At 36.1% G+C, this 19912-nt stretch overlaps 1 protein-coding gene across 1 annotated transcript in view; it reads right to left on the bottom strand.

The window, feature by feature from the left end:
• Window positions 1–19912, bottom strand: part of DCDC1 (doublecortin domain containing 1) — a gene marked incomplete at its 3' end in the record, with an annotated part of 316122 nt that overhangs the window by 273121 nt on the left and 23089 nt on the right. Inside the window, 3 exon segments of the mRNA XM_081100231.1 lie at window positions 5078–5240; window positions 5718–5874; window positions 7082–7351. Of these exon segments, the coding sequence (XP_080956357.1) occupies window positions 5078–5240; window positions 5718–5874; window positions 7082–7351 (590 nt within the window).

Here is a 19912-nt window from a genome sequence, read left to right as displayed (position 1 = left end):
TTTAGAGAGAGGTAAAGACAGACAGAAATATTGATGTGAGAGAAACACATTGATTGGTTGCCTCCTGCACATGCCCTGACTAGGGCCGGGGGCTGGGGAGGAGCCTGCAACCAAGGTACGTGCCCTTGACTGGAATTGAACCTGGGACCCTTTGGTCCGCAGGCTGATGCTCTATCCACTGAGCCAAACCAGCTAGGGTGAAACCTGTGCTTTTAACACAACCACTTAAAAATCAACAAATCCAGGAGACAGAATAGAAGAGAGTATAACGTGTGAATCCAGGTTCATTAAACTAATGCATTTTTTTGAAAAACAAAATATGACAGAACATTTCATTATTGTCACAGATACGAGAAAAAGTGTTATGCTGCTATTTATAATGTGTCCTGTGTGTCATGGAATTGAACTATTTCCAAATCATCAATAATTAAAATGATGAGAATCCATCATTTCACTGACATTTACTTCTACATGAAAAGATGGCCTGTTTTAAATGTGCTCACACATATTCTTGTCAATCACAAGCTGTCACAGCAAATTATTTCACTTTGTAGATCACATGACAACAAAAAAATCTCTCAGTTTAAATTTAGATCTTAGGTGTAATATCTTGAACTCTTTCCATGGATTTTTTTCCTGTGACTACATCTTCACAATACAGTATGTAAAAGATGTAAAATGTTATTCATAATACTCAGTTACACTTCTGGTTAACAAAACTCAGGACTTAAATGAATCACTGTAAGTGATAACTCTAAAGCCAAATGGTAGGATAGAACAGATAAGAGAGAATGGAATTGGGGGGGAAAAGGAGACATATGTACTACTATTTGTAATACTTTAAACAATAAAATAAATTTTTAAAAAACAGAATGAAAATATAAAACTTAAAAAAAATAATTTCTAAACAATCAGAGCTCTATACATTGGAAGTTAGACCTAATGGATTAGGTCTGAGCAGTGTTTTTTTCCCCTCATCTTCATTAAGATATTTAAGCAGCTTCAGGGCATGAACCGTTTTTTATGCTAGGTTTGCACTGCCTAGCAGTTATAAAGCAGCTGAACTCTTATAAACCCCATGAATCTGATGCAAGAATTTTCACTGTGCCCCATTAAGCAGAAGATTCAAGAACATAATACCTAAACTGCATGTCCATAAATCTGAAAACTTTTAAGTGTCTTTTCAAACAATTCATTAACTACATCTTCACAATTCTAGCAGAATCATTAATCAATTTTAGACTCTCCAAATGCCAGAATTGTAAGACCTAACAAGACAGTTGATTAACATCAACTTTCTTTATAAAATATTTCTATTTTTCCCCATACATAACTAATCTTTCTGCTTAAGTATTCAACTTCAAAATGCAAGAATTATTCTAATATTGCATTTCAATAGGGAATCCTTCCTGTCAGTTTTGACCTTGGCCTGACCTCTATATACAAGCTTTGTGTTTTGAGGTATGTGATGAATAGCTCTCTAGCTTTCTATTAAATCCTGTGCCACTGATTGTCAACAGTGATACTCAAAAGAGATAGTAAAGTAGTTAAAAAATCAGAGATGTTCTCTAAATAAGTTAATTAAATATTACATCTAGGCAAACAGCAACAAAAAACAGAGATGTTCTATACATATTTTTCTACCTTAGCAAATCTGGAAATAGGTCAAAGGAAGGCATTTTTTTATTATCTACATTGCTTTTCCAAATAATAATAAAAAAAATGAAGTATGGAAATATAATTGCCAAAATATACATAGGCTTATTTGGCCTTCCTGTGCCAGAAATGAAGTAAATTTTCCTATCACTTTGTTGAATAGTGCTCTCAGTTTAAAGGATTTATAACTTATTTACCCAGTTTACGGTCCTTAATACTAGATTGCCCAAGGAAGTCATTTTGACTGCTTTTTAATTTCAATTAGAAAAACAATTATGTATATAAGGACACAATGTCTTAGAATTTTGTGACTTTTTGTACAACATATAAATGCGTTTATTAATAATTGTAGTTACCTCCCCCTCCTTCATTGCCCAAAAGCAGTCATTTTGACTGCTTGGGGGGAAATTTTAAATAATCAAATAACTCTTATTATTGAATTGAGTAAATTTCTTATATGACCAGTTCGGCTCTGTATTGAAATAACAGTTTTTTTCGATTACCGTCACATGATAACATACATGACAAATTGTCGATACTTGATAAGTTGCAGTTGCCCAATAAGCTAAACTAGTACTTGTTATTCGAATCTTTATGCAGTGATACTTGTTCTAATAAGTTGTTTATTTTATTTCTTTTGCGCCCTAAATTCATGAAAGAAATGTCGAATAGAAGTGAGTTATTGGAAAAGCTAAGGAACATAAGTGAAGAGCGCTCCGATATTATTCTTTCACAATGCAGTCATTTTGACTGCTTTTGGGCAATATAGGTATATACTAAATTTCAGTCTTTCTAGTGTTAAAGACCAGGGCTTCTATCCCTATGCCAGGACTCTACAGATAGTAGATACTTAATACATATTAAACAGATTAAACTGAATTCAAAATTGGAGATGAAAGAATAATCATTAAAAAGACTATGAACTCTTCTTCCCACCTATCTCTGATCTATCCTAGTACCTGGCACATAGTATGCTATCAATGAATGTTGGCTGAATGATTGAAAATCAGTATATTGAAATAATAATGACCAGTTGCTGACTTTAATGTCTGTTGGTTAACTGTATATAAATTATTCATGCTCATTTAGAAAGATAAAAGAGTAACACCCAATTCTCCTAACTGTTGTACTCCAGTTTACCTTTAGAATATTTGCTTTTCCAACGTCTGAGAATGCCTCTTACCCTAAATTCATCTACTACCTTCAAAACTACTCATGAATGTTTTATTTTTTTATGTACATTCAGGACAACAAGTTGGCAAATTATTGATTTATCTATCAGACACATGCGAGAAAGGTAGTTTTAACTTGTTTGAGAAAGTGTATGTGACATGAAATATGTATACATATGTATGACATATATACATACATATGAAATTTCCTCACACCCCTCTCAAGTTATCTAAATCAAGTTATACATATACATCATCATACATATATACACACATATGTATAATATTTATTTATATTCTTAATGTTCTGAAAGAAATCAAATGCTGATTTTTAGGCTTATCTATGAACTTAGATGAGTGGATTTTTTTCCCCATTCTACTTATCCTAAGTCTTTTTAATGGACATGTGATATGCTAGTCTGTGTCCAAGCTCACCTACCATTTCTTTTCTCAAAAGACAAGGCACATCTGCCACCTGCTCTACTCCGTGTCCCAGCAACAACTGTCGAGCAGCATAAAGATTGATTATCAGTCAAAAACCATTGCACAACACCAGATTTTGGTGGGTTAAGCTTGCTGATCCAGCAAGAGATGGTGTGAAATTTTCAGGAGTGTGTGCCAACATTTTGGTGCTAAAAGAACAGCAGTGCATGTCACAGTGAAACACAGCCAAAGATATGCAGACAAAGCAAAGAAGTTTTTGTTCGGGACTTGGCTTTAAAAAGGATAAAAGAGAAAACAAAAAGTAGGGGGAAATTAGTTTGTACATTTAAAAATCATCCACCAAGCTTAGTCATGTGTGTAACATTAGTATTTTAAGCATAAATGTCCAGGAAATTTTCTAAGAAGCTTAGATGTAAGTAATTTTTTATATATCTCTTCCATTATTATAAGAAAGGCAAATATTTCTTATTAATAAAAACAATCAAGGATCTTAAGAAAGTACTAATTATATAAATACCTAAATATAAAAAACTCAGAAACATGCTTATATGCAAGCAGATGATTAATGAATACAAAATAAAGGCAGCCATATTTAAAGTTAAAACAAAATTAGAAAATGATATGGGTCTCCACTATTGTATGGGTAATTTTTACTGAGTATTGCAGCAACAAGTTTCTTTACAAGGACCAAATTAACTCGAACTTTCTATTGAATTCAATAAATTATTTCCTGATGATCAAGCATTATGAAATCTTAGTATTATTTTCTATGATAACATTCATAGAGAAATAATTTTTACCACTTCATCTGTAATCAACTCCAGAGTTACTTTTCTTCTACTTATGCAATTACTGCCTAGACTTGCCTTTGGCTCATCAGCTTTTTAGCACTTGCAGGAAAAAAACAACAACACAACTTTTAAGAAGATATAAAAAGCATAAGGGAGCACAGCAAGCAGTTAGATACACTGAATTTGTATGGCAAAGCTGTTTCATTTAAATGTGATTACCACATATAGGACTTGATAACTTGGATATGGCATTTGGATATGGAATATCTAGAAGAATATTCTTAGATAGAAGTACTTTCATTTATCTCTTAAAATGTATTTTTTACCACTAAAGGAGGAAAACTGTTTTCAGTTTAGAAAATGTAAATGCACATTTTAAAAAAAGATCTTATCTACAAATAGTTCTAAAATATGTTTCTGTTTATATTTCATATATAATTTATATTATTATAATGTCTATCATGTATATAAGCATATATACATTTCAAGGTAAAAAAGTCAAGCTGTAGCATTTACCTTATGAAAAATTTTATTAGGAAAATTACATGTATATAAGAATTATGTGTTCATTACTGGCCACACTTTCATAATTATGTTAATGCCATCTGAAAAAAGACCAAGAGTGTAAATGCATAAGTGATACTTGAAACTTTGAACTATTTTCTAAGAGAATAAGTCTAATGAATTATGTCTGTTGGGTGTCACAGAAACTAAACAGTAAATTCAATAATCTCTGATTTAATTTATTATATTTTCACCATTTAACCTCCTGCAGGCTCCCTAATGTCTATTCAGATCTATATTAAATTAAGCACCAATGCTAATGAAGGGCAATAAACGTGGCTGTCAGTGGATTTTTCTTTCATTAACCACATTATCCTCTTACTGAGCTGTAAATGCGTAAACATTAGTTTTGTTAAACCATGCAAAAAAGACAGGATGAAAATCATTTTTTAATTGCATCCCTCAAGCCATTTACTGTACGTGGGGGTAGGGTTTTCTTTTCTTTTTTACCTTTAATTTTTTTGAATGGATCTAAAAAGGGCTCTCCCATTGAAACATAAACGTCGGCTTCATGGGGTATGTCTTCAGGTTCGAGGGCTTCAGAGCCATCTGCCAAGAACACTCGTCGTGCGGCCATGTTCAGATGCAGCTTCTCCGTGCACTCCTCCAGCAACTGGGAGAAAGCAAGAGGTAAGAGAAAGTGATTCACAAAAGGAGAGTTACACATATCCATGAGACCAAACATGCTTCCAATCAAAACAGAAACTTGAGGCAATTGCCAGAGTTAACTTTTATAACTCCACCAGTATATTTTCTAGCAATTGAAAATATACAAATAAAAGATAAATTACAGCACTAAGAATATCTAATAATTGTCTAATTTTAGTCCTTAAATATCCTGTCAGTTAAATGTTTTTATAATTCTACAAAATATAACATGTGTTTCACTAAATGTGTTCCACTTTTTATATGTTGGTGAAAAAGGAAAGGAAAGGAATGCCTGTGAGTTTTATGTATACCTAAGCAATTTATAGGTTCATATTACTAAAAAGAACATTTTGACAGAATAAATGTCATTTTTCTCCACTTTTATATTTTAAAGCGAGTAAGGGAAGAAATGAAGCAATAAAAAGTTTTGAACACTAGTTACCAAGGAGATGGTTGGTACAGCAACTTTGGCAAAGACTGTTCTAGATCCATTTTTGTAAGCTGTTACTCTAATCACTCTGGTTTGAAGCTTATGCCTTTGAGAGATTCTGTGCCAATTCTGGGCTGACTGAAATTTTAAAGAAGAGAACTCTGCAACTCTGAAGAGAGAGAAAAAAAAAGTAAAAATTGTTGCATGTCAATTAGTATAAACATTCAAAACCATATTATCCTGGATATTTTTTACACATACATATAAGCTCTAATGACTGTAAGTATTCTTCAAAAAAACTTTTTATAGTTGTATATAACTACTTAAATATTTAAAAGCACTTAATACAGGATAAGTTTGCCAAAACTGTTCATGGGACAGTTTATTTCAGAATAAATCATTTCTATCATTTTACTTATAAAACATCACAATACTTGTTTTTAAAAAATGATGTTTTTATATTAATTATGTTCTGATAGAAAGCATAAAATAGCAATATGGTCTTAATATTATAAAATACTTAGTGGAAAAATTTTTCCTTTAAGTTTTCATATTTATCAAAGTTCTTTGATTTATTTTAAAAGATTTCAAATTCAAGCATATCATGACAACATTTTTTAATCTAAAGTCAATTGTAATTGCTTTCATTTCAAATTATGTGGAGGAAGTAAAAGAAAATTTCTAAGTTTTGTCTTCAGTCAAAACCAATGTCAATCTTACTATTTTCTCAGCAAAGCATGTAATTGACTAAAATGTCAAATTTTTACTTCGGAGTTCTGTAACTAACCCTGTTAATTCTTAATGCTACAAAAGGCAAAGTAAACATTTTAAAATAAAAACTTTAGGGAAATTAAAATCACAATATATCCGCCTATTCAAACATATGAAAATAATAGTAGCATCAGTTTCTTGATTTGATTTTTATTTTACAAATATTTTATCCTGTCCACAAACTCTTAGGTTAAAAGATTATTACAAACTATGTAAAAATACACAAAATAGTTTTATAATAAGTTCATTACAATTTAATTTTATTTTGGAATTTTGGTTAAATATCAAAAGTATGCATTTCTATTTTTAAACAAATATCTGGTAAGCAAAGATCTATCATGGTCCTAGACTGATTTGTTTTAAATATTTTTTTAGAGTTTCATAGTATCCAGGTTGAAGTATATTTCATGTTTTCCACAAGTGTAATTAACAACTTTCTACCCCTATGCTTTCAAAGAAAATAAATAAATAAATAAATAAAACCCTAGCACTAGAAATGTGCTACATTTTAATGTCTGAAATAACCAATTGAATCATTATGAATTCTGCTCAAAGGGAAAAGCCTCAACAGTTGGTTAAAAAGAAGAGAGCACAGCTTTGATTACCTCGGTTGACCCTCCGGAGCACTGACAGGTCTGTTTCTCTTGGATGCTGATATAAAACAGGAATTGTTATTTCTGTTTGATTTGTAGCTATCCGGGTCTGATATTTCACCATGCCTATGATCTGATACTGTTTGATGTGTGGAGCAATTTTGAAGTCCTGACCCTTCTGATATTGCTGCTGAAAGCAACAGTCTGTTGGGGCCAAACTGAGGCTGCAAATAATCTTTAGTAGTTTTAATAACTGCTTTTGCCTGGGATGACATAAACTCCCTGGAAGAAACAATGCATGGAAGAATACAGTGAATTGATTTATATTCACTTATTAACAACTACCACATTATAACTGGTTTTGTGCCATGTGCTAGACAACATACTACACACTTAGCCATTATTTTGTTTAATCCTTACAATATCCCTGGGAAGTAGGTACTATTTTTATCCCCATTTTCCAGATTTAAGAAATTGTGGCTCTGAGAGGCTATTAATTTGCCCAAGCTCAAATAATTATTTAGTTGGCAGGGAGAAATTGAACCCAAGCGGATCCTAGGACAAAACCCACTTTCAGGCTTGGCCAGTGTGCTAAGTGGTTAGAGCATTGGTCTGCCAACCAAAGTCTCCAGTTAGATTTCTGGTCAAGGGCATGTACCTGGGTTGCAGGTTTCAACCCCAGTCCCCAGTCAGGGTGCATGCAGGAGGCAACCAACACATTGATCTCTCTCTCTCTCTCTCTCGCTGTCTCTCTCTCTCTGCTTCTCTCTGTGGGTCTCTGTCTCTCTCCACCCCCTCCCTGCCTTCTACTTGCTCTAAAAATCAATGGAAGAATATCATCTGGTGAGGATTAAAAAGAAAAAACTCATGTTCATAACCATTAAATGTACTTACATACTTAAAGAAGAAAACTGTGTAATCCTTGAAACAATGTAAGTAAAATTTTTAAGTTCTTAGATTAATTACTTAAACACTAGCACTCTGCTAAGTATTAGGAAATACAAACGTTAAAGAGATGTGGTTACTACCCTTGAGAAAGTTGCAAACTAAACCCTAATAAAGAGAGAATATATGTTAAATAAACTGCGTAAACTCCTTGAAGACAAACTTATGTAGGCTGGAATAAAGTTGGGAAAGGCTTCACAGCAGACCTGAGATTAAGGTGACTAACTCATCCTGGTTTGGCACTGAAAGTCACACATCCTGAGGGTTTCAGGAAATACAGCTTACTACCAGAATACTCAGAAAGTTAGGAAAGTAAATGTACTCCAGAAAGGCACAAAGAGAACTAGAAAAACATTCATTGCTAAGATACTCTAGACACATAAGAACAACTCTAGTAGACTGCCACATTTTTAGCTCAGAAACCTCACCCCTTCCACTTCCTATAACATTACCATTATTTCCTATCATTATTTCCAATGATTTTAGGAATTGGTCATTTTTTAAAAAAATAATAACCTCTCTTTGTGTTCACATATTGATGAGGTTTTCTACCACATGCTGGAATTTGACCTAATTTTATAACACAGATTTTATTCTTCACATTCTATGTCAGTATTATTATCTTGTCCTACAAGTCTATGCTACGGCTCTACTGTAAATCTTTCATTATACCTGTAAATAATTCATACGGTATACACAGACTTCAAGTAGTGTCTTCCTCAGTAAGATTTCTGCTACCCTTGTATATAGGAATATACTTCCTTCCTGTGCACTGATGTCTGCCCTGGTAGACCTGATAGCTGGAATCACTATATCTCATTCATTATTTCCTACCATCTAAAATACTAGGCCTCTTGGCATTTGGATGTCCTCTTTGGAAAAGTGTCTATTCAGGTCCTCCACCCATTTTTTAATTGGATTGTGTGTCTTCCTTTTGTTGAGTTGTATGAGTACTACATACATATTGGAAATTAACCTCTTATCATTGTATCACTGGCAAATATGAACCCATATAGTGGGTTCCCTTTTCTTTTCTTTTTTCTTTTTTTAATCCTCACCCACGGATATTTATTCATTGATTTTTATAGAGAGTGGGAGAGAGAGGGAAAGATAGGTAAAAATATCGATGAGAGAGAAACACATCAATTGGTTGCCTCCTGCACAAGCCCTGACCAGGGCCTGGGCCAGGGAGGAGCCTGCAACCAAGGTACATGGCTTTGACCAGAATTGAACCTGGGACCCTTCGGTCTTCAGGCTGACACTCTATCCACTGAGCCAAACCAATTTGATGCTGGTTTATTTTGCTGTGTAAATAGCTTTATAGTTTGATGTAGTCCCATTTTTGCAGACTGGTGCAGCCACTATGAAAAACAGTGTGGAGTTTCCTCAGAAAAATGAAACTGCCATTTGACCCAGTGATCCCACTTCTAGGAATATATCCTAAGAATCCTGAAACACCAACCAGAAAGAATTAGACACCCTTATATTCACAGCAGCATTATTTACAACAGCTAAGATTTAGAAAGAATGCTGATCAGTACATTAGTGGAATACTATGCAGCTGTAAAAAAGAAGGATCTCTTACCCTTTGAGACAGCATGGAAGGACCTGGAGAGTATTATGCTAAGCTAAATAAGCCAATCACAGAAAGAAAAATATCACATGATCTCACTTATATGTATAATCTAATGAACAAAAAAACCTGACAAATAAAATAGAACCAGTGACATGGAAACATGGAACAGACTGACAAGTCTCAGAGGGAAAGGGGAAGGAGGCAGGAATTGATTAAACAAAAAAATTATATGCATTTATGCATTGCCCATGGGCACAGACTAGAGGTTGGTGAAGGATTGGAGTGGGTTGGGAACCGAGGGGAGGGGTGCAGTGGAAGAAAAAGGGGACATCTCTAATACTCTCAATAATAAAAACTCAAAAAGTAAAGTAAGATGCTAGACCTCAATTTCTTTCAAATATTCCAATTCATCATTGTATTATTTTTTTACCATTGGTATAAAAGCATTCTTTTTCAGACTGAAAACTAAATGCCACTATATATTAGGATGACATAAGAACATCAATCACATTACTTCAAAACTATATCTTTTAAAAATTATCTATCAATCACCTAACTGTCTGTCTATATTAGTTTTCTATTGCTGTGCAATGAATTAGCACAAACTTAGTGACTTAAAACAGCACCTGTTCATTACCACACAGTTTTCATGTAGCAGGAGTCTGGGCAATGCTTAACTGGACCCTTTGCTCAGGATCTCAAAAAGCTGAAATCAAGGTGCCAGCTGGGGCTACCGTTTCATCTGATGCTCAGGGTCTTCTTCCAAGCTCTTTCAGGTTTGGTCAGACTTTAGTTCCTTACTGCTACAGAACTCATAGTGACTATCATCTTTGAAGCCAGTAGGAACTCACTCACCTCTCTGACTCTTCCGACTCTGATCTCTGAATTGTCATTTAAAGGTTGATCTGATTAGGTCAGGCCCATTCAGGATAATCTCCCATTTGGTTAACTAAAAAGCACTGATTATGTTCCTTAACCACAATGGCAAAAATCTCCTTTGTCGAACCTGAAGGGAGATCATCTAAGTGGAGGCCGCCGGAGGAGCAAGGGGTCCCAGCTCCAGACCCCCATCTCAGGGTCCCAGAGCCGGGGAAAGAAATCCCTATGGGCAGTAAGTACTACAGGCTGTAAAAACCAGTATGGATTGGGGCTCAGTGACACAGAGCTTCTGGGGACCAAGCTGTTACTTTTAAAAGGCTGACACCATAAATTGAACTTACCAGGTCCTGCTTCCGCTGAGCTCCAGCACCAGGGAGAGGCTCTGAGGAACACAGACACATATGAGGAGGAAGTGGATTGTCTGGCATCGGGGCAGGAACTTGTGGGCAGCTTTCTCCCAGATGGAGGTGCTCTCAGGGATCATTGTTCCTATGCTGGAACCTCCCCAGTTGCAGGGCTGACTGGCAGCCATTTCTTTTTGCTCTGCCCTGCTGATTCCCTATGACCCAGCCTCATCCAATTTACAACCCCACCCAAGTTGTGTGCAGCAGCTTTTACATAATAATGGCCTGTCCTTGCTCAGGCTAAAATCACTCAAACAAGCTGCAGCTGGGTCAGGGAGCCCCAAACCTATCAATAAAAGGCCCAAGACCCAGCACCAGCACCAGCCTACCTTGCTTCATAGCTGGGCCTCATCTGGGCACTTCCAAACCCGATGCAAAGAGGAGGAATCTGCAGATCTCTCTATAGCTCCTGCTGGGTGGCCACAGGCAGTGACTGACTTTGCACCTCCCTGGAGATCCAAGAGCCAGTGTACCCAGTGGTCAGTGTCAGACCATACCAGATTACAACTCTATACATCCATAAGCAACACACTCAAGGGGCAGACTCAGTGAACACCTAAGCCCCACTGAAGCAAGTCCTGCTCCATAGGGATGTCTCCTTCACAGCAGTTCTCCCACTATAGTCAAAGTTGGTCCTCACAGCCAATTGGCCTAGAGGTTAATTCATCCCAGTGACACCAACAGCAATCAAGTCTCAACTATAGCAAGACTGTACACAATCCACAAAGGGGTGCACATAGAGGGCCCAGCACAGGTGACTGGGAGGCTGAGCCACTGGGCCCTATAGAACACCTACTACACAAGGCCACTCTACCAACTCAAGGGGACAGAGCAACTCTACCCAATACATACAAACAAACAAAATGTGGAGACAAAGAAACATTTCACAAATGAAAGAAATGGAAGAAAGCAAAGTACTGGATATAGACTTCAAAACCATGGTTATAAGGTTACTCAAGAATCTATTAGAAACCTCCAAATAGAAAAGGACCAGTCAGAAATTAAGCATACACTGACTGAAATAAAGAATATTATACAGGGATTCAACAGTAAAGGATTCTGGGAATCAAATCAACGATTTGAAATATGAGGAAGCAAAAATCACCCAAGCAGAAAAGCAAAAAGAAAAAGAATCCAAAAATATAAAGACAGTGTAAATGTAGGGAGCGGCTATAAGGTCAAGCCTTGGACTGACCTGTGACAGGGCTACAAACAAGTCCTAAGTTGGAGGGCAGAGCCCTCCTAGCATAATTAAGCATGACTCTATAGTCCTCCCTTGTTCCTAGGAAGCCAATGGGCTGTGGGAGGTGCAGCAAGTGCTGCCTAAACAAAGCTTGATAGAGAGTAGGGAATGGCAACAACAGGAAAGAAGCAGATTTGAACTTTGCAATAAATATGTCGACCACTTCCCTTGTTTTGCTTTGTGTGCTCTGACTATAAAATAAAGCTTCGGCTTACAGGCTGTGTCACTGTGTCCTCATCTAGGCACAAGTGAACCTACCTAGCCCCAACTGTATTCTCCTGTCTGTCTTCTTTAATCCTTCACCACTCCTCCTCAGATTCACCCTTGTCTGTGCTGGACACGGTTCAGTAAGGAGCCTCTGGGACAACTTTAAGCATACCAACATTATGGGAGTGCCAGAAGAAGAGAGAGAGCATGATATCAAAAACCTATTTGAAGAAATGACAGAAAACTTCTCCTACCTGGTAAAAGAAATAGACTTACAAGTCCAAGAAACACTGAGTCCCAAACATGAGGAACCCAAAGAGGACCACACCAGGGCATATTGTAATTAAAATGCCAAGGGCTAAAGACAAAGAATCTTAAAAGCAGCAAGAGAAAAGCATTTGTTACCTACAAAGAAATGCCCATAGGGCTGTCAGCTTATTTCTCAACAGAAAGTATGCAGACCAGAAGGGAGTGGCAAGAAATATTCAAATGATGAGTAGCAAGGATCTACAACCAAGATTACTCTACTAAGCAAAGCTATCATTTAGAATTGAAGGTCAGATAAAGAGCTTCAGACAAGAAAAAGCTAAAGGAGTTCATCACCACCAAACCAGTATTATATGAAATGTTGAAGGGTATTCTTTAAGAAGAGGAAGAATAAAAAGAAAAAGATTAAAAAAATATGAACAACAAAATGGCAACAAATACATACCTATCAACAATTCAATCTAAAAATCAAAATAAACAAATAAGAAATCTAATGAACAGAATAAACTGGTGAATAAAATAGAATCAGAGGCATGGAAATGAACAAACTGCTGATTCTCAGAGGGAAGGAGGGAGGTCAGGAAGAGATTAAACAAAGATCTTATATGCATATATGCATTACCTGCGGACACAGACAATAGGGTGGCGAAAGCCGGCGGTGGGATGGTAACTGGGTAGAAGGGGGGAATGGAGGGAAAAAGGAGGGACATCTGTAATACTCTTAACAATAAAGATTAAAATATAAATCTCCTTTGTCATTTAATATAATCTGATCATGGGAGTGGCCTGCCATCATATTCACAATCCCACCCAAACTCAAGAAGAGAGAATTATACCAGGTATATACTATATACTAGGGAGTAGGAATCTTGGAGACCATATTAAATTTCTGCATATCATACTAGCCATTTAATTACCCAGGTTTTATGATCCATTTTTTAGATAATGGATAATAAGATGTAGATCAAGATATTTTATTTTCTGAATAATTCTAATTTAATTATTTAAGATTAAAATTTGACATCATCCAAGATATTCAAAGGAATGTGCCACAAATGCTAATGGGAAAATTCAAAGTAGAACTTGCAAAATGCTTTGAGATTATACATTATTTTAAAGGGGGTTGAAGGAGCCATTCACTTGGATGAAAATATTCTGGTATATTTAAAAAAAACAAAACAGCTACATTACTGATGAGTTAGTTTACAGTCAGTTATTGAGAAAAAAAAGATGTTTTCTTTTAGCAATTTGAATAATTTATTAGAAATTAGATAATAAAAAAGATCAAACAACAAGTGTGGTTATGTGTGTTTATATGCATACACTGGTAAACTATGTAAATATTTAAGAATTTTATGTGTGTTTAGAGAAAGATGAATTAAAACACCAAAATTTAACCTTGAATCAGTGTGAATAAAAACTATCAGTTAATTAAAATTTATCAAGCTTTAGGCAAATAAATCTTTTAGACAACTTCTACATATGATACAATGGATATGATAAATCACAAATTTATAAAAGCATGTTAATAAATTAATTAAGCCTTTATTATTTTTCTCAAACAGTATTATACCTCATCTACATGTTGGCTTTCTACTATAACCAAACAGATTATCAGGGACAGATCTTATACATTGTGGAATTTACAAGCTCCTTGATAACCCAGGCTAGTATTTAATTATGCTTTACTCTCTTTGATTTTTACTTAATTTAATTTATAATTTTTGCTTCACAAAGCAATAACCAAGTAAAGATGTGAGGTCTAAAAGTATAAGAAAATATACTCAGGGAGGAATATAGAAACAGCAGATAAAATAGATTGTGATTAGATTTAAGGTTATGCCTCTAATTTTGACAGGGGCAATTTTTCTTCTCATTTCCTTGGCTTTAACAGCATTAGTGAATCTTAATGGCTTTTTATAACAATTTTAGGAAAACTCCTAATAAAGTCATACTTGTTGATCTCATCTTCAGAGACTTCTAACCAATTGCTTCTGCTCATTGCTCCCTGTAATATCCCTCAGCTATAACTGCACCTCATTGCTTTCCATTGTTCTGATCTATATGTTTTATTGTCAATGGTGTTCACTCAACAGATCTGTACTCATTACTGTACATCTTTCAGTAAGTAAATATTTAATAAATGTTAACCTGAACTCAGTGCTTATGTTTTCTAGAAACCTCTTTCATAATTATCTAGTAGAAGAGATAAATGTTAAACAAATAGTCACATATAAATTTACAATTACTGTGAAGGAAAAGTCCTAGTTACTATAAGGGAGAAATTCAGGGATTAGGGGTATAGAGAAGGATTTAACAAAACTGTTCAAGCTGGTAAGACACATAAAAGGAGTTAACCCCACCTGATCTAGTCAATCCTTATTCTAAATCATTCTGCCCAGGTCCTGTGTATGAATTGATATACTGATTTACATATGGATATGTTTGCTTTGTGATTTCAGATGATTTCATATCCCATTCTACTAGAATAAGATCCTTGTTTTACATATTTTACACTTCCAAAGGAACTCAACCAGATTGATATGCAGGAATTATTCTTTGATAATTATGACATAGTATAAAGATGCTACTGACAAGAAACAAACACAACTTATGAAATAAAATATGCTAAAGCTCAAGCCAAGAGTTATGTCAGGTAATGTTCATTTTATCTCAGTCATTCCCCTGATTTTTCCTTAGATGAAAACAGTCAACTACAATTAAGTATTCAATCTCCTTATATGCTCATGGAAAGTATCTCCTGATTTTATATGTGAGAGAGAGATGTTTTAATCCTTAATGGTCTAACACTAATGATGGTAATTTCATTTCCCTTGCAGGCTAAGTAATCAACTCGTGATTCCATTTTGGCCAATGGGACATGAGAGAAGTCTGCTGGGGAAAGTTTTTTGTTTTGTTTTGTTTTCCATAATGAAAAAGAGATGTAAATGATCAAACGTTGATCTTCTTATTGGACATTGTTGAGTGAACCTGTGATGAGCTATCTTGTGAGTAGGAAGAGTCAAAATCAAGGATCTAGCCAATATTCTGAGGATGGCAGTGGAAAAGATACAAAGAGCCATGTTCTTTAATAACATGCTGAACCACTGAATTTAACCCTAGAGTTGCCCTACCCCTGAAGTTCTTGTTATGTGAGATAATGACTATTCCTCATTTAAAAAGTCAGTTTCAGTTTCCTATTACTTTCTAATAGTAGCTGAACTTATACAATCAACTTTCTAATCATGGTTGCTTTAGATTTAGCTTTATTCAAAATCTACGAATTTTGAATACTTTTATACTGAGTTAAAATATAAACTAATATGGTATTTTCTAAAAATTCTACCTTACTTAATAAGAAATATCTCACTAGAAATGTCAGAATGAACATAAAATGACATAGAATTTTGTTAATTTTCTTCCTTTCTGAAACAGAAAGCATCTTTGGTGAGTTTAGATTTCTCTGACAGTAATCTGCATGGGGCTAATAATTCTATTCATCAGTAGAAAGTGTGGCTACTTTGACAGAACATAGCTCAATAACAACCGTGCAGCTCTAAGTTATCACACAGTTTGGATGTGAATGCAACAGCAGGATAATGACAGTTGCCAAGGATTTGTACTTGCTGTCGCTTCATACCAGTGTTGCCTGTCAAAGTGTCTCTTTTTCTTATACAGAAGCCATAGAATTTTTATGGATAGCAATTACTTACAATATACAATGAAGTACATCAAATCTAACAACCACTCTTTAGCCCGTCATTATTTGGTAGTCTCTTTGTTAAATGTAGTCAACCATTTTCATCTAAATTATTTATTTATACTGTATATTTGACAAGCATATATTTCTTGCTTTATAGTCTTACAGAATTTAAACCTTCCTAAAGAGTTAGTTTTTTAATACTGTCATTTTTAAAACTTATCTTTATCCTATTACCATTCTAATGATAATTAAACTCTCTAATTGGAATAAATACAAATAAGAAAATGTAAACATAAAGAAAAATGACCCTAAGTACATTTAAGAAAAAAAATCACCTTAAAATACCGGAATACAACCAATAAGAGAAATAACCCCACATATGTGTGATGAATGGAAACTTGTATAAAATCTCTGGGGACCATAAAGCACAGAGATTTCATTAAACTTTCCCAAACTTGATGAAATGAATAACCTCTAAAGACATAAATAACATTCTACAACTGTTAGGTAAACTGTATTTTAAACATCATAAAAAGTTAATAAAAGTGAATAATTCACACATATTTTCTTTTTTAAAAAAATATATTTTATTGATTTTTTACAGAGAGAAAGGGAGAGAGATAGAGAGTTAGAAACATCGATCAGCTGCCTCCTGCACACCTCCTACTGGGGATGTGCCTGCAACCAGGGTACATGCCCTTGACCGGAATCAAACCTGGGACCTTTCATTCCGCAGGCTGACGCTCTATCCACTGAGCCAAACTGGTTAGGCATATTTTATTTTCAACACCAGAAGAAACTGTAATTCTAGTTTGGCCTAGAAATGTTGGTAAGGATATCCCAACTGATATGTCAGGACATAAATCAGCCCACCCACAGGAAAAAAAATACACCTGTGTGTGCAAAAGTGCAATGGAATAAAAATGAGGTATATCTGAAATCTAAAACTGGGGGAGGTTATAAATATTATATGTCACTTTTCCAGAGGAAATTAAAATTTTAAAACAATTAGTCTTTTGACATTTTTAAAGGAAATAATGTATGAATGTTTAGTTCTGTAAAATCTAAAAAAGCATAATTTGTTGGGGTAAAGGGGGTTGAAAACAGTGGGGGTGGTGCCTTGCTTCATTCACTATTGCTGTCTCCCTTTATTTCTTTCTGCTGTCCATTCCATGGAAAGACCTGACAGCTCATCGTTGGAATACTGAAATTAGGTGATATAACCAAGTGTTTATATTTCAAAAAAGACTCTAAGACCCATTTCAATTAAAAATATCTAAGATAACTATAATGACATACGAAGTGAGTGAATGAATTAGGCACAGCAAGATTAAAAGGACGTAATGACCCCGGCCAGCATTGCTCAGTGGTTTAGTGTCAACTTATGAATCAGGAGGTCACAGTTCGACCCTGACCAGGTTGTGGGCTGGATCCCCAGTGTAGGACATGCAGGAGGCAGCTGACCAATGATTTTCTCTCATCATTGATGTTTCTCTCTCTCTCTCTCTCTCTCTCTCTCTCTCTCTCTCTCTCTCTCCCCCTCTCCCTTCCTGTCTGAAATAAATAAAAATATATTTTAAAAAAATAGGATGTAATGGATAAAAATCTAGGAAATTGCATGATCATCAGCTAAAAATCATTAAAACAAAATCTTTTATATGTGAGATAGAGATGTTTTTAACAACATTCTCTTTATTTTTCATAGATTTTTATTGATTTCAGAGAGGAAGGGAGAGGGAAAGAGAGATAGAAACATCAACGACGACAGAGAATCATTGATCGGCTACCTCCTGCATGCCCTCTGCTAGGGATTGAGCCCACAACCTGGGTATGTGCCCTGACTGGAATCAAACTGTGACCTCCTGGCTCATAGGTCGATGCTCAACCACTGAACCACACCAACCAGGCCATTCTCTTAATTTTAAAATGCTATTTTATTTAAAAATCTTCCACGCATCATTTGGAGACATTTTCTATAAATACTAATGGCCCGGTGCACAAAATTCATGAACATTAAAAGGGGATTAATTAGAGGAAATATTTTAATATTGCTAGTTGCCCTTTCTCTATAATAGAAGTGTCAGAGATGAAAGAAAATTAGTAAAATGTATATGAAAATCTTCCCCCTGTCAGAGTCTGGGGCGCACCACAGAGCCCAGAGTCAAGTCCCCGCCCAACCACATGCGCCTCAAAATTTCACGAAACCCAGACCCAGCCAGCCCCCTGCATTGGGCTAGATCCAGACCTGGCCAGTCCCACCCTTGTCAAGCCCTGCTGGGCAGGGGGTGCAGCCTCAGGTCCCCTGGCCTGGCACTGGGGCGGGGGGCACATCCTGAGGTCCCCAGCCTGGGCCAGGGCGGGGGGCGCACCTTGAGGTCCCCCATCAAGCCCTGACGGGTGGGGGATGCAACCAGAGATCCCCTGTCAAGCCCCGCTGGGTGGGGGGTGTGGCCTGAGGTCCCCCAGCCCAGCGCCGGGAAGGGAGCACGGCCTCGGGTCCCTCATTAAGCACCACTGGGAGGGAGGTACAGCTTCAGGTCCCCCGTCAAGCTCTGCCGGGTCAGGGGCATGGCCTGAGGTCCCCTGTCAGGCCCCACGGGGGCGGTGGGGTGCAGCCTCTCAGGTCCCTGCTGATTGCTTGTTAAAGCTTATTACGGGAACTTGGCCTCCGCTGTGGGTGCAGCCGTCTTGTGTTATGGAAACCCCGCCTCTGCTGTGGGCGCCATCATCTTTGTGGCGGAGTGATGGTCAATTTGCATATTCTCTCTTTATTATATAGTATGGCACAATTGTCCTTAGATACCTGTGACCAATAATGACCAATAATGTATTCCATTTGTGTCACCTGGTATACATTAGACTACAGCTGGGTAGGAAAAGTTTCCTATTGTGCTGCTTTCCGAGAAGTTGCCACCGGAATGAGGCTAGACTTGTCTAGTCACCCGCCCTCCTAGGGGTAAGTCAGGAAATGGCAAGATCGGACCTTTGGCACAGTATGTCAAACTCATTTATTGTGTTGATGATTAGTTTTCTTGGGGGAAGGATCCTGGCACAGTAGTTTTCGCTCTGTTACAAATAAATGTAGCAGAGAGTGATAGAGGAAAAATAACGAAAGAACACAAGAAAGAGAAAAGAAGTGTGGATGATGTAAATTTAATAAAGAGTAAAGTAATAGCATCAGATAATATGAAAATAAAGTGACTGATTACTGTATGGTTGCAATGAATGAACTTAATATATTTGGGCATATTTTATAAATTGTACAATGTGTTAATTAGTGAAGAAAAGCACAATCTCTGTGATATAAGTAAAGGGATAATAAATTGACTATATTTTAATAATTATTTCTCATGAAAAGATCACAGAGATAGTGAAAGTATGGTGGCAAAGAAAACTAAATGAGACAAGAGCCCGGCCGGTGTGGCTCAGTGGTTGAATGTTGACCTATGAACCAGGTGGTCACAGTTGATTCCCAGTCAGGGTACATGCCCAGGTTACAGGCTTAATTCCCAGTGTGGGGCATGCAGGAGCCAGCTGATCAATGATTCTCTCTCATCATTGATGTTTCTACCTCTCTCCTCTCTCTTCCTCTCTGAAATCAATAAAAAAATACATATTT

The sequence above is a fragment of the Myotis nattereri genome, assembly GCF_964212035.1.
Source record: "Myotis nattereri genome assembly, chromosome: 9".
In the NCBI taxonomy this organism is placed as follows: Eukaryota; Metazoa; Chordata; class Mammalia; order Chiroptera; family Vespertilionidae; genus Myotis; species Myotis nattereri.
This window is presented reverse-complemented; position numbering and strand designations above follow the sequence as displayed.